The following is a 16,317-nucleotide window of genomic DNA, read 5'->3' on the forward strand; positions in this document are numbered from 1 at the left end:
GAACTTCTGTGCTCGAGTTAAACCGTAGTGATCAAAAATTTAATTTAACAAGTGGAATCTAAATCTAAAAATAATTATTCGGAATTTGACTTTCATTGCATTTAACCTTCACTACTGTGTAATCAGCATCATTTCCATCATCATCTCAATCTCAAACTGACAAATGAGGAAAAAAGGAAGAAACCAGCAAAAAAGTGAGGAGTTGAAATTGAAGGTGGCCGGGTGCAAATGTTGCAATTTGGTGGAAAGTAGTCCTTTTGAAAGAAAGGTTGGGAGGTCCACTGAACCACTTTGAGTGTGCATTACTGTTTGTTTGGAGTTGACAGCAAGAGGTGAGGGCCCTCTCCATGGTTAGCAGAAAAATGGCACTTCTGCTTTCAGGTGAGAGGCCAGATGAAGGCCACCAGCCAGGTTTTGGACACAGCAGGAAGTTTTCACAACACACTCGGCCTCTTGTCGGTTGGTGTAGTGAGGCAGACTGATGGTGAGGATGGCACTGTTGCTTATAGACATTTTCTACTGAAACACAATGGACAGTCATGAGTTGCAATCCTTCAAATTGGCTTTTATGGCAAGTTTTATAGATGTTTCAAAATAACAAATGTGTCCAGTGTGTTATTAGAACAAAGGTGAAACTATCATTCAGGGTTTGACATATTCAATTTTTTGAATTTGAGTGAGGAAGGAATAATGGGTGTCTCTTTTTCCTGTTTATGGATGAACAGACAAGTGAGGCTCCTACCTGCATTTAACATTTAACCTGGTGAAGGATGACACCTGCTGACTTTTGATGTCATCTGACTTTTCCTCTAGTGCCACCATGAGGTTGTGGTTTTTGAAATGCAATGTAACAACTGAAGTAAGGGATTGCCTTGAAATTTGGTAGTTGTGCTTCATAGGTCATATTCTTGTGTGGATTCTATAAACTTACATTTTAAAGTTTGCACATGTTTGGTTTATATCAGTTTGTTGGTTAATATATATAATACTAAAGTTGGAACAAAAAATAAAGATATCATGGATACTTGGGTAGATAGAAGATCCTTCTATTTGTTCATGTACCAACCATCCATCCTTGCTTTTGCTGATATGCTTGTGTATGATGTGTGTGTGACTTTGTGAGTTCAGATTTTGGTTCTTGTTACTACATGTGTTTCACTGCCTCACACTTATCTATTTCAGCCGGTTTCCCCTCCGTCTTTGTAAACTTATGATTGCTTGTGGATGTTTGAAATTGCCCGATGCTTTAGATCACTCAGTGAAATTCTTGATTTTCCCTCCTTCCCCATTTTGTTGCCCATGGCTGTCTCATGTTTATTCATGCAGTCTTATTCTAGCTCATGAGTTCAATCATGTCGGCTGTTGCTATCAGCTCTCGCACGCATGTTGCTTGTTATTTTTGTAGGGCAGCGGAGCTTTCAGTTTATAGTTGCACTCAGTGCATGAGTTTATGGAGCAACGTGCTGCAGGTACCGCACCGTTATGTGTGTGCCTTAACACACAGCAAGTACTTCTGCACCCCAGGGCTTCCTTTCAAAGCCAAGAAGAAAGATTTTCTTTTGGAAGGAGCCTCAAATACTGTGAAAGTGTAAATCACTTCTCGCATGCATGAAAAAACAACTTTGCATAGAGAATGATTAACATTGCAATTTAAAAAAAGGAGAACCGGTTTCACAAAGATTGTTCACAAACTGAGTACATTAAATGGTGATATGTTCTGATTTTGACTCCATCACACTGGTGCAGTACTGTAGTGCACCCTCTGTAGATAAAGTATGACTTGTACTTTTTGTCCTTGGATGTGTGCTGACAAAAAGAATCATTCTGTAATTATTTTCTGACAGAGCTGCTCAGACCCCAGTCCTTGTCCCTGCTTATTTTGCATCCACTCAGTAATCTTTCATGGCTCTGCTGCATTCAGTGGATCAAGAGCTCCACTTCAAATTCATGCTTGGAAACAGGCACAGAATGTAAAATGTTGAGTCATGTTCAACTCCATATTCAAGACAAGCAGCAGGAATTCCTTTTTTCCCTCTATCTCCTTCGTTCAGGCCAACTCCTTCAGCCTCTTGTGTGCTTCAGGACATCGACAGATGCCAGATCACTGTGTTTTTCCTCCTAGCCCTGTGTGAGTCCAGGGTGTTTACCTCCTGTAAGACCTTACACTGAAGGCAATCCAAATCATCCAGCAGCCTTTCTTAACAGCAAGCTTGAGTCTACTGTCTCCCTGTGTCCCGCTCAACTTAGATATCAAGGTGTCAGTGAAGATCTATAGTGTCAACTTACTGTACCAGATTTTTTTACTGCTCTTTGGTCCCAGCCTCGATTCTGCAAGCTTCAGTGTAACAAAAAAAGACCTGGGGTAAAACTTTTCAATGAATCATCAAGAGGAAAACCTGTTGCTGTAGAAGGAAAGAGAGCTTATAGCATCACATTTAGTTGTAAAGAAAAAAATATGCCCCAGCATGAAAGAAACATGTGTTTAGAGGGAAAAAACGTGTTGCATGTCACCCTCCTAAAAACAATTATGCTATAAAATAATCTTTTAAAAAATATATATCTTACTTAAACATCTTCATTTATTTTTAATGAGTTCAGAGACTTGCACGTAGACTATTCAGTGAGCATATAATGCCACAAATCATAGCATTTAATTTGCAATACTCATCCCCAGATTGGCTTTTATGAAAAACAAATGTGTGTATAGTGGGATGAAAAATATAATAAACATGCAATAAAATCCATACTTTATGCAAATATGCAAAACAAATAGGAAGTAAGTATAACATAAGTACCATAAAATATGATACAATTCTTAGAAAAGATGCATCATCATCATTTACTATGTACCAGATAATTCTTCATAAATGTGGATTTAAAATCATTTCTGTTGTTATTTGTTTTGACGCTGTCTGTCCAAAGGAAGTTTTTTTTTTTTACAAACGGGCATTTTAAAAAACACCCCTTCCCCGTTAGCTCCATTGAGGTACCCTTGACGCAAGGCCCTTAACCCCCAGTGGCTCCAGTGGCCAACAGTAAGAGGACTGTGGTCATATTTTCCAGCTTGCAGATGTTAATGTGAATGTGACTGTGTGGGTGTGCGCAGGGCGATAATGAGAAAGCGAGCAGCACTCAGGGATATACTGTAAGATGCACAAGAGTAACTGAACCAGAAACCCTGAGTGGTTTCACTGTCACTGAGCATCTATGGAGCCTCACTATCAGGATTTTCTCCTCGTGCCCAGAAGCCTGTTAACAGAATATACTGTTCACTGTTAAACTGACCAGGCAGTGTCAGAAAGCTCTGTGCTCACAATGCTTATTAGCATCTGTAGTCAAGAAGAGGAAAAGACATGTGGCCTGATGTCATTTGTGGTCTGTTGGGATATTATAATGGAAATGTGATAAATGGCTGCATGTCAGTATAACCTCATTGTTATAAGCTAGTAGATGCTGTCATTACTTAAAAGCTCCACACCAAGTTAGATGTAATGTTTAATCCTTCAGTGGTTGATTAATGTTGTTCTGATATCAAGCAGAACCGCAGCAGTGTCAGTTTTCCGCTGTGGACGCCAGACTCGCCGTGTTGTCAGCCTTAATTTAGCCTGATGATTGTTTCTGCATTCTATCACGCTAATAAAAGCCTTTTCACTTCCCTAAATGACTGGAAGCCTTCAGACTTCTTTTTGTCTGTTCCACTACCATTTCTAAATTTTACATTACTTATACTATGAAATGGCTACACTACCATTTCATACTTTGAGTGATTGATGTTTTTAAAAGCATGCTGAACATATTTAGACATGGTAAATATGATTATATCTGCTGCCAGTGAATAGAGAGCCTTGGTGCCGGGCCAAGAGTGACTTTGTCCGTCATCCATTTTGCTGATGTTTGATGTTTGGTAGAAACACACTACTGTGAGTTATTCTACTCTACAGGAACAAAGGCCTGAAAACTGAGTTTTGGCACAGTCTCAAAGATTACAATCAATAAATGTCATTGAGTTATAAAAACAAAAAGCTTTACTACTTAGATGCAATATTTTCAATTTGATAAAGGGTCAAGTCTTCATTTATAGGTTTAATTCACTTTTTCTATTATGTGACCATTTGTTGGTGTGATAAAGACCTACTCGAAGATTTTCTCTAGTATAGTGTTTGAAGATACATTATGAGTCAAGAGTGAAATTTCATTCAAAATCTTGGCAGTGTTATTGCGACTATAAATAAATCCTAACTACAGGTCCACTTAATAGTGCTTTTTTCCAGAGCTTTCAACAATTCCACTCTATCTCTGTCATTCTCAGTGGAAGACTCCGCAAATGCTTGTAAGTGGATGATGAGCAAAAGTTTATTTTGTCAAACAACATTATGAGTGGTTGGAAAGGGTTTCATGAAACATTATGATCAACTCTTTACAATACAGCCTAAGGAGTATAGTGGAGTGTGGAGAATAGTTTGATCCTTTAATAAACACACAAAGAGTAATGTAATCAAATAATCACATCAGAAATACAATGCATCATATCTCTGAGATAGAAGGTGAACATACCACCTAGAAATACTTTTATCTCTCTGCTGAGTTGGCAATCAGCCAGTCTTTAAATACCCCTGTACATGATCAAGAATAAATAGAACTAATCCTATAGGTCAGTGAACAACCTTCAGATAGAAACAAGGGTCAAGAGTTCATCTTGTCAAAGAGTAAGACCTCTTCTCCAGAATGCCAGAATGACAGCACACAGGTATGGATCACAGCAGTATTTGGATGAAAAGGTGACATTGTAATCTCATTGAATTGCAGAACAAACAACACTGTCCTCCAAATGCTTGTCACATCAACACGTTAAAGAGACATAGAAATTGGCATAAATATGATTTCTTCTAGCACTCGCTCAGACAAAAGTACAACAACATAAACTAACTGTTAAACAAAGCAACAACTTTATATGCTATCAACTATCTCATTTTACACAGTTCTCACATGAACTCGGAACAGAACAAACAATATCAATACAAGGACTGTATAGATCATGATTTTTGACATTTGATTGACAGTTGATCCGCAGTGGTGCTCAGTAAACTAAGTGACTGCGTGTAGACCATGCATTGTATTTCTCTGGGGAGTTTTTCTCACGGCAAAGTTCAGTCAGATAAACTGACGCTGCCACACCTGCACAACACATCAGCAGCATCAGCAACTGGTAATGAGGGGGAGGTGCAGATGAAAAGACAAGCGAGGGCAGATGCAGTAGAGTGACAGACTCACTTCAATCGCTGCTGTAGAGATATTAAGCGACGCGTTGATTGGATTGGCTGGAGATGAATCCGGTAAGGGTTGTGAAAATCAGAAGGAATTTTCATGACTGTGGAATTGTCTTTGTGTCACCATTGCGTGCTGAATACCAATTATTTCTTGCCTGCTCTCACTTTGATGGCCCATTGGTGTGTATTATTGTAAATTTGCAAGGTCAGGTTTTGGTCTTTTTATCCGATCTCAGCCACAGAAACCTTGTGTGTTCAAACCCTGGTGGTGCTATAGCACTGAAGTGTCTTGTCCTGTGTTACTGATGTACTCCCCTGATGCGGGGCTGAACTGAGCACTGAGGAGGCAGGGTGACCTTGGCGTGATGCAGAGGCTGCCAGCATGATTATGGTAATTCCCAACCCCCCCAGTCCCACCCTACAGTCAACACTTCCCAGGTGATACCAAGCTCACTTCCTCTACAGCCACCCCCTGCAGCCTTGCTGATAACAACACCGAGGATGATGAATATTTCTACTGTAATGTCGCCTCTTTGAAGGTATCCCTTTCGTGTGGAGCGAGCCGACTGTGTTCATGAGCGTCTGTTTGCATCTATTGCATGAAGTCAATCCAGGACAGCCGTGTGTGTCAGGTGGAGTTCGGGAGGAAGCTATTTCCCTGCCAAGTTTATATTCTATTTGCCTTGCTGGTTAGTTTCAAGGTTCTCCAATGAAGAAACTGCAGTCATCGCTGCGGCTTTATAACCTTGAGCACAGGAAGTTCATCAATGCCCTTTTTCACTGGGATGTGAATATGTGTAATTTCCACCCAAGGCCATGTATTGTGCTTGTTAGCTGAAAAGCAGTCTTGAGTGATAAGAACCGTGGTCGTGACAGGAATTTATTTTTTTGTATTACAGCTCCTGAAGCACAGACAACTTCATGGGTGCAATTTGACAAACACTCACTAATTCCTAAGTTTTCTCTTTTCCTCTTCCATTATAGACATGCTCATATACCCGCACACATACACAAACAGCACTACAGATGTGATTATACTTTTCCACTGACAGTTATTGCCATTTTCCTCTCAGCAGCTGTGATGTTGTGACTTGTGGAGAATATTGATTTTTCCTGATGCCCCCTGGTCTCTGGGGTAGCATAAATATTATCATATTTCCCCCCATGTGGCAAATTTGGACAGGGCAGAAAAACAGTTCAGATAAACAAAATCAATCTCCAAGGAAGGGCAAGGTATGTTTACAGTGGCCATGTTGGCACAATGTGAAATTGATGAATCGTATCCGTTCCTCCAGGCCGGAGCTTGGCAACGACAGTGCTGGCATAGTGTTGTTTTCATGTTTCTCTTTTTTTTTGTATTAGTAGACAGAGAGTTCCTTATTTATGTTGTGTTCCAACTTTGGTTTTGTGTTTCTCTCACTGATGTTGTTCCTCTAATGATCGGCTTTGACTGCAGTTGCAGCAGCACAGGTGTGTAGTGTTTTGTCGCTTTGAGGATGCTGACAGTCTGGATGCTCCTCCGCAGCTCAACACTGAAGAGAAGTAAAAGTTCTCAGACTCTGTCTTTTCCCTTCACATCATCTGAGGGTTTGTATCCCTCCCACCCACGCTTCACCGGGGCACGAGGCGATGGATGAAGATGTTAGATGGGATGAAGACTGATTGCAAGTCATTCTGCTCCACTTGAAATAAACCAGGGGTGACAGAGATGGTATTTCCCTTATCACTTTCTGTCTGAATGACACAGGTGTCCATCTCCTTCCCAGGTGCAAAATATCTTTAATGGAGCTCCCAGAGTCTCACAGCACTATTATAGTTGAATTGAAGCTTTGAAATGGACGCCGCTCTATTAAATGACATTTGAAGCCATGTGTCTTTCAAATAGTCTGTAGAGTAGACAAAAGATCATGTGACTGAGGGCTCCCTCCAGTTGAGTCACCCTGACATTTACTCATTTTTTTCTCCACTCACCTCCAAACTGTACAGAGGAAAACTAAACTAAGTTGGCTTTCAAAGTCAAATATTGTGACTTCATGATACATAAAACTAGAACTAAAATGATTAATCGATCAGTCTATTGCTACAAAATGATTAGAGCGATTGTGATCATCAAATCTTTTATCTTGTAAAAATACTAAACATTTTCCATCTTCTCAAATGTGAAGAGTGGCTGTTTTTTACTCTTTTTTTATCACTCAGCTTTTGGTTTGAGAGTGTTGCTCAGAGATTAGTAAAAATGTAGTAATTTGAAGACATGACTTTGGGCTGTATGTAATTGCAATGGGCATTAGAGCTAAACTGTTAAATTGGCTCGATGTATCAGCCGATATTAGCTTACTGCAGATACAGTCTATTAGTATTGGTGTATATTTCAGCAAATTAGTAAATGCATTAAGTAAATCCTTAATTATGTTTGAGGTCATTCAAATAGTGTTAGTATTACATAGTTTGTACAAGTTTTTCAACTTCAAAATGACACAGTTCTATATGAAAGTAAATCTACTTAATCCTTATCAAAAAATGTTTAAATTATGCATTTAGTATTTTTGGCTGATGTATCATGATCAGGTTTTTTATATCATTAAAATATAAGTATAAGTATATCAGTATTGGTTTTGGCCTCCAGTAATAATGGACCTTTGTCACTATTTTATGACTTAATGACCAAATGATTAATCAGTTAATACAAAAATAATTTTAAAGTAACTGTTAGTAGCAGCCCTACATAGTGCAACATAATTAGGATGTTATGTGTGCTTTTTACAGAACTTCATAATCTTGGGGGTTATTTTTATAAAGCATGTTGAGTAAAGTTATGAACCCTTATGTGCTTGTTCCTCTAGTTTGTTACACTTACAAAACCCAAAGCATGCAGTATGGAGAAACATTCATATTCATCTTTCCTTAACTAGAAGAACAGGAACAGCACAAACATGTCTACCAAGTTTATCTAATTTAACCAACTAAAGCCCATGATATCTTATAATTGAGCCACAAAACATTAAAAAAGAAAGAAGAAGAAAGAAAATAATAACTCAGATTGCATCCTTAGTGTGTCCTCTGTGTCACCATTTCACATGGATGCACACGTTCTCCCACTCTTTCCATCAGTCTCCCTCTCTTCTTATTTGTGCTTAGTAAATAAATCTGATCAGGCATTTCCCCCGTTTATTAGCCAACAGAGGCAGAAACAGGACTGCTGACTACAGCAGATCTCTGTGCAGGGTCACAAGATTTAATGCATACAGGATAGATCTGTCTGAGGCAAGTGTGTACAAATAGAGCTACTCGAACCTGAAAATCAACGTTCCCACAGCATCAGCTAATGGAGGTCTACCATGCTGATACTGGCCTTTGAGCTGTGGCAGAGAGCTGGTTTCAAGCTCCTCTATAATTTACAACTGTCATTTCCAAAACTGAAATCTACTGAACAGCATAGAAATGAGGCTTACATAATCTCTCTTGTCTCATATTAAAACAAAGGCACAGTGCTTGGTTGCCAGATTTCCGTTTACCCAACACTGAATAAATAAAGACTCACTGTCCTTTAATTGTCCTCTCCAGAGTGATTTATTAGCTGACCAACCAAGAAATGCAGCTCAATGCATATTAATGTTCTCAGACATCTTTTAGGTTTCCACAAAACCAATTCAGGTGTATTAACAATGGGTCAGATGACTATATGTAATCTGAAAGACGTCACTCATAGGAACAAATCCACAGATGATTATTTCTCAACTCTGCAGTTTCTCTCAGCTCTATTCAGCTTTTTATGTTTTGTATGTTGTGTTTTTGTTTTATGACCGGCAACTTAAGTGTTTGTTTCAGTCTGACTGCTCTCATCTGTTTTGTTTCCCCGAGGCAGCAGGCAGCTGTTTTCCAAAAATACCTCAAAATTCTGTACACTACCTGCCAAGTACCAAGCAGCAGACATAGTTAGCAACTAGCTGGTGAACATAGGGGAGCATTTAGCAGCTAAGAAGCCAGGACTTAGTAGAGACCAAAAACAGAGTTTAAAGGGAACTTCATATTGGACTAATAAATTCTTCAAATGCACAGAAACACAACTCCAACTGAATGCTAATTTTGCTCTGTGTCTGCTGCAGTGTCAACAGGCAGATGTCTGCTAACACATGCACCATATTAACTTAATAAACTCGTAATATGCCAACATTTCACAGCTTCTCTCCACTGCCCCCAAGTGGCCAAAAAAAAAAGTAAATGCAGGTTTTACTTTAGGACTTCTCAATAAAGTTTTATATACCAAACTTTTCTACCAAGCTTTAAATACATTATTACATGACAAATTAGCAATATAAGAAACATGCCCCTGAGAATCCATACATCCACATGAATACATAGGTTTTGGCAGAAAGCAAAGGCATCCATGTATCCAGGTTTTAGCCAAAACATCTACATCTACACTTCGACAATGATTAAACATCTATTCAGCATAATATGCTCATTAAGAAACTACATCAGCTCCATTCCTCCAGGGTCTGTGTACTCTTGATAGATAGACTGTAAATAGCCGCAGTAATCACAGTCAATAGCTATCCGCATATGCAAACTTTGGAAACCAGTGCAAATGAGAGCAAATCATCAGGTTTGTAACTGTGCAGAGGCATTCGCCATATTTTTCCTAGGATTGGATGCTTTTTTTTTTAATTGCAGCATTTACTGTGCTCTGGCTCTGTTTCCACTGGAGCCGCTATAGAGAGCTGCTGCCTCAGGCAGTGTCAGACTCTGGCCTCGGGTCAGCTTACCATCCCTTGTCTGCACCTCATCCCAGAGAGACAGAAAAATACAAAGTTGACCCATAGCTTAAGGGCATCCTGGAGTAACAGTAATGGTGTAGGAAGTTTGGTTTGACAGAAAGGCTTGGTTCTCTGAGCTGCATTGGGGATTATACTGCAGTAGATAGAGTATAGCCCTGAGTGTGTAGTTAACCTATACTCCATACCAAGTACATCATTTTTACTGTCTACACTGCAATGCACTCATGGATGTTGCAAGCTCACAAAAAGATTTGAGGATGTTGGTGATGACTTGAGGATGGCAACAATAAATAATCTGTACATGAGATGGAATGTGTCAGCTCCCCACTGAAATAATCGCACACCTCACGTCTCAGCTCCTGCTGAGTGCGAGAATCCTAAATCTTAAATCCCCCTAAGCAGGAGAGCCCACATGACAGGCCTGTTTAATATTCATACTGTATTTGGGAGCCTCTCACCAAAGCAGAATGAGCAGGAGGAGAGAGCAGTTTCTATCCTCCCTGTGGAGCCCGTCTCTTCCTCTGAGCCGGAGGTCTCGGATTGTCTCTTCTTCCTCACCCACAGATGGTGGTATCAGATCCCTGACAAGTGTCTTCTACAGAGAGATGGTGTGGGCTGGTGTTAAATATCATACAGTCATACCTCAATACTCTTCAGTGAAATTGGTAGTTTTTGTCATTGACTCATGACATTAACATGACATTTGTCCAACTGCTTTTTTTAGCTACACTCTTCTGTCAGTCAGCTGGTCCACCAATTTCTCCTTGCCTGAAATATCTCAACAACCACTGGATGAAGGACCATAAAAAAATACTTACAAAAAAAACCTCTTCTTGACTTTTTTAGCTCCACTAGCAGGTTGACATTTGTGGTTTTGAGTGAAATGTCTCGATGAATCACTCAATTTGATAGAGACATTCTTTACCCCCTTGGGATAAGTTATGATAACTTTGGTGATCCCCCTTTAGCACCATCATCAGATCAAATTGCCCAATAATTTGGTTCATGACTAGGCTTAGAGCTAATTAGCAAATGTTGGCATGCTAACACACAAAACCTGGATGGTGAACCTGCTTAAACCTGCTCAACATCAGCATGTTTGCATCATTCTGAGCATGTCAGCATGTTCACAGTAGCATTTAGATCAAACCTTTGCTGTGCCTGAATACAGCTTGAAAAATGATTGATTTTAAAATGGAAAATATATGAAGAAAATACAATATTTGTTTCCACAGTCAGCTACAAACTAGGAGAAATTGACTCATTCACTCAGTACCACAATATTGACTGTAAGATATAAACTACAAATTCAATCCAGACTTGGGGAGAGATCTGGTGTATTGCTCATGTTCATGCCACTTTGCTAAAACAGTAAAATAAGCTCACAAAATTGTATCGCTTAATTGCACTGAATTTTAAAGACCAGTAAAAGACTACATTTACCCCAAATCACAAAATTACCATAACTAATATCCCCAGATATCTCTCATGTTACTCTATCAATATTGCATCAGTTTACAGTATCTACAAGCTCCACTGCGTTAGAGTAATAAATTAACTGCAAAAACGATGTGAAGCTTCAGAAAAGACCAAAAGAGAAACTCAGATGTTGTTGCTGAAGTTGCTTCAATTTAATTTTTCCTTTACTTTGAAGAGATCAGAGACCACATACTGTATGCTACACTGTGTAATTGCAATTTTGTGGAACTGCTAAAAATGGGGCACTGTGAACCTCCGCACATTTTTAGCTGAAGCTCCAACCTTCATATGCCCCATAAATCCACATAAAATAGCCCATAGGTGTTGGAGCAAGGAGAGATGAATGACTCAGGAACGCGCTCTGATTACCATCTGTTTTTCCATGATCATCACTGCCACCACGGGCTGACAAGGCGTTCTTTAAGACGATGTTTACTCTGTGTGGTCCCACGACGCACACACAGAATATGAATGTTACAACATGCATTATAGATCTGAGATCACAACTCCAGCAAACCCAAACTGTGATTAAAAAGAGGCTGTTTTGTTTTATCAGCCCTCTCCGCTTCCCTTATCAGCTCATTTGCATAATTAACAGTGGCTGACGCTGTCTTCCTGAGCTTCTGCCGCTGTGATTTCTGCTGCTTGTGATCCTGTCCTACTTCATAGTGTCACTGCAACCTTTTTTAACGTGCAGCGGCTGGTGCACTTTACTGTATTCAGGTTTATACCCCTGTATACTTATTAACACTTTCAGCGCAATAGCTGCTGGCTATGTTAAGTCTATTTCTGTCTATGTGGTTGTTTGGTGCAATTTAGTTGTTCTGAACACTTTAAATGAATAGTTTTACATTTTGGAATATTCATGTATCCACTTTCTTGTCAAGAGGTAAATGATTAGATTGATACCACCTCTCAACTCAAGGTATCAAACTCTAACTCTTGACAAGACAGCTAAAAAGTGTATTTCCAAAAATCTCAAACTACTCCTTTAACACATCAACAATGATTATATGTTTTGATGTCATTCCATCTAAATTTAAATAGGAAGCATTCAATTGAAGAGACAATTGTTCATGATATTCAATATTAATGCATGATGAAATTGATGGAGGTGAAGGAAAATGTCCTTGAGGTCTGTTATTAATATGGTTGATATGATTGATAGATGCTTTCTTTATAATTTCTGATTTCTAATAGAAAAGCTAATGGATTTCAAGAATCAAGACAAATGTGTTTTTGCATTTTAATGTGTTCCTCATTGTTGTTTTACTCTGCTACTAGAGTATAGCTTCAGTAGCTACCTACAGAAACTTAGGCCTGACACCACCATTATAAGACTCCATCACCAAATAACTGTTAAAGAACAAAACATTGTTGCTATATAACAGTATCAGAGCATTTGTTTTTATTTTTAACAACCCATCTGTATTGCATGTAGTCATAATGTAAGCATGCAATCACTGTACAGGCCACAGTGTTGTGTATTGATAACAATTGTATCTTTCATATTACAACTAGCCCTTTATACAGCATACTTGGCTTGTGTCCATATCTACATAACCCAGATTAGATTTTGCTCATGAATATAACACAAGTCATTTTTAGAGCACACAAATAAGAAATTTTCCTCTTCAGCAAGTTTCTCTCGTGTTCTCTTGGCTTCACTTTGATCAGAGATCATCCTGAGATGGATTCATTTTAATTACAACCTCTTAAAAGAAAATCTAATTAAGAAATATTCCTTTTCAGTTCTTTAACATTTTAATGCAATTAGTCAGCTGACATTTTGGCGGACTGCTTACACACAGGAAAGGCCTACATAGTGTGTGTGTGTGTGTTTGAGTGTGTGTCATCTGTGTCGGATGTAAAGTGAAAGGGCATGTGAAGGTCAGCTGGTGTAACACAGCCCCTCTGAACCGAATTTTAGAAAAATGCTCAGAGGAAGGTGACTTGTGCTGCTGCCTGATGAGTAATCTGACTCCTTTTGTTTTTCTCCTCTGCTCTAAAATGCTGTCCTTTGCTCTCTCTCTCTCTCTATCAACACACGCACACACAAACACACACACACACACACACACAACACACACACACATTTCTCCCGGCGTTGCGTGCTCTGCTCTCTGTCTCTATCGTCTGCACTCCTAATCTGTGTGTCTCTCTGTCTCTCTCTGCAGGCTCACTGACAGTGTCCATCACCGACATGCGTGCTCCAGTGGTCGGGGGCTCCGGCGGTGTGTACGCTCTGTGCTCAGCACATCTGGCCAACGTCGTCATGGTAACTGCCATCATCATCACCACCATCATTATCATTGTTACGTCTGAAAACGGTTTTCAATGGTGACAAAATGCCAGAGCCGCCTTCTGCATGGTGTTGAACGAGAAAGACAGAGACCACCCCACACTCCCACCAACATCACTGCTGCGTGTTCAGTGCACTGTTTTCTGTTTTTTGGTTGTTGTTGTTGCCGGGGGGGGTTTTTTGCAGCAAATGAAAGTCAGAGGTTTTCCCTGCTACAGTAGGATCACATTGGCGTGATGGATGGAGCAGGAAGAGTGTTAGTGCTCTCTCTAAATGTTTCTGATTTTGCTAAACCTTTCCTTTTTTTTCCCCTCCACTGCTCTCATCATCCATATCGATGAATCTCAAGTGAACTGGCATTCAGACTCTTCCATTAATTATTAAGAGTGTGTTTGTTTGTGTCCACTGAAAAGGCAAGCAGTGAAATTCCCCTGATGCTGCTTAAGAGCTTTTTTTTTTATCTGTGTGTGTTTTCAGTCACAAGGCTCACATGTGAAATTCCCTCCACATTCTCCTGGAGTCTCAAGGCCACGTTACATCTGACGAATCACTTTAACTAATGTCGCTGTTCACCGTGGGCAGCAGAGATGCCAGAGGGAATGAAAATCAAAGTGCAGTGACGGGCCCGAATCGAAGCCTCTGTAACTGTACCGTGTGCCCACATCAGTTAACAGACCGTTTATTTGGCCTGTTACGCCTGACGCCTGTTTGTTGTTGGGGAAATCCTTTAAGCCACATCTTAGTTCTGCTCTGACATGTTTCGTCTAGTTGGTTTCTTTGAGGGAAATCTTGAAACCTTGTCCAGTCTCGACCCAGCCGATACCCGGCCATCTGCCATCAAGCATCATCATCTGTTTCGCTCAAAAAGACATTTTCAGGTTCAGTGAGGGTTCCAAGCACTGCTGTGTACGTGACTCCTTAGAAGTCATGCAGCTCTGGTGAATTCGTCAGAACAACATCTTGGAACCATGTAAAGCACAAACCCAACGTTCAACTTTACACATGTACCTTTCCAACTTAATAGTTCTTGATGTTAAAAAAAAAGAGTAGGCCTATTCATGTTTTATGTTTGTGTTTTATATTTGTGTCTTCCAAACAGCTTTCATTTGAGGACCGATCCCCGCGCACTTCACACACACGTCAGATTCTTTCAGCAGCTCTCCATTACAGTGTGATAACAAGATCTGTAATAGACAACATGAACTGGCTGTCCTTTGCCTCTCCCCCTCCTGTGAGAGTCAGTGAAGGCACATCAACAAAAATTGCCTCCCAGTTTAGTCCTCCCCTCTCTGTGGTATTAAAGGGACCATACCCCTTTTTCCACAAGTTAACACAGTTACCTGGGGTCTTAATAGAATATATCTGACATGCTTTGGTCAAAATATCACAAGGATCAAGCACCACAGCAACCTTCTCATCCTCTCTATACAGCCCCTTTCAGAACAGCTACTTTGAGTGTCTGTCCCACCCACCTCATCCCCTTTTTCTGCGGGGTGTGCTGGCTACCATGGCAACTGTTGAGCATGAACCCCGGAGTAACATGGCTGCTGGAAAAAAAAATAGTAATACAGCACCAACACACCAAATGCCTCGTGTTTCTAGCATGAATCTGCCCCAAACAGCGAGCAACAGCAGGTATTAACCAGTTCCCAACCATGATGCTACTGAATCTCAGCCTGAATGAACTCAAAATAAACTGTTGCTGTGATTTAACCGAAAGAAACAAATGGATGCTGAAATAAGAAAATCACGATGCCAATTTGCAAAAAAGTCTGAATTCCTGCTCTGCAACATTGGTCCACAAGACGACAAGCAAACAACCTTTAAAATGCTTTTCTTCTGAATGGAGTTCAGATTGATGAGAACTTTGCTAATATTGTAGCCACTCCATCCACATGCCCACATCCTTCACATCATTTATGGATGGCAAATATGGCAGCAACGTTATTGTTTATACACATAGTATGTAATAATAATAATAATGATATAATGTAATTCTATGAATGTTCTATATTTAAGTTATATTTCCTGTCATGTAGACATTATTGTAGTTGTCAAGGAGTGGTTGCCGAGCTCCAATTATATAAAATGAGACATTTTGCTCAAAGTGACGAAAAGGTGACAGTATGGGCCCAGGCTTGAGAGAGATTCGGGTCTCTGATGAGCAACGGCAAAGACTTCCAAATATGGAACTCTGGATCTATGGCCTTATTACACATGTACAATAATGTCTCAAAGACCTTGCCCCAAAATGGTCTCATACTTGGGGAAGCCCAAAAAGAGCAAAAAATAGTTTCTAGGTCTCGGTTGCATCGCTGATTGGTTGGGTGGAAATCTGGATAGAATTGGACAAGCCTGCTCCCGGGCAGATGGAGTCTGTGAAATATTTTAAATTGGATCAGACTACGGCTGACACATATGGAGGCTGTGTGGATCATTGCAGTGGACGATTTCCAGGTTTCATCTCATATGCTCTCACGAAAGTTATCTA

At 40.0% G+C, this 16,317-nt stretch overlaps 1 protein-coding gene across 1 annotated transcript in view; it reads left to right on the forward strand.

Moving 5' to 3' along the window:
• Positions 1 to 16,317, forward strand: part of rhbdl1 (rhomboid, veinlet-like 1 (Drosophila)) — a 33,737-nt gene that overhangs the window by 13,232 nt on the left and 4,188 nt on the right. Inside the window, exon 7 of the mRNA XM_053341102.1 lies at positions 13,702 to 13,802. Coding sequence (XP_053197077.1) covers positions 13,702 to 13,802 — 101 coding nt within the window. The remainder of the gene's footprint in view (positions 1 to 13,701; positions 13,803 to 16,317) is intronic.

This window comes from Scomber japonicus, chromosome 20 (assembly GCF_027409825.1).
Source record: "Scomber japonicus isolate fScoJap1 chromosome 20, fScoJap1.pri, whole genome shotgun sequence".
Taxonomy (NCBI): Eukaryota; Metazoa; Chordata; class Actinopteri; order Scombriformes; family Scombridae; genus Scomber; species Scomber japonicus.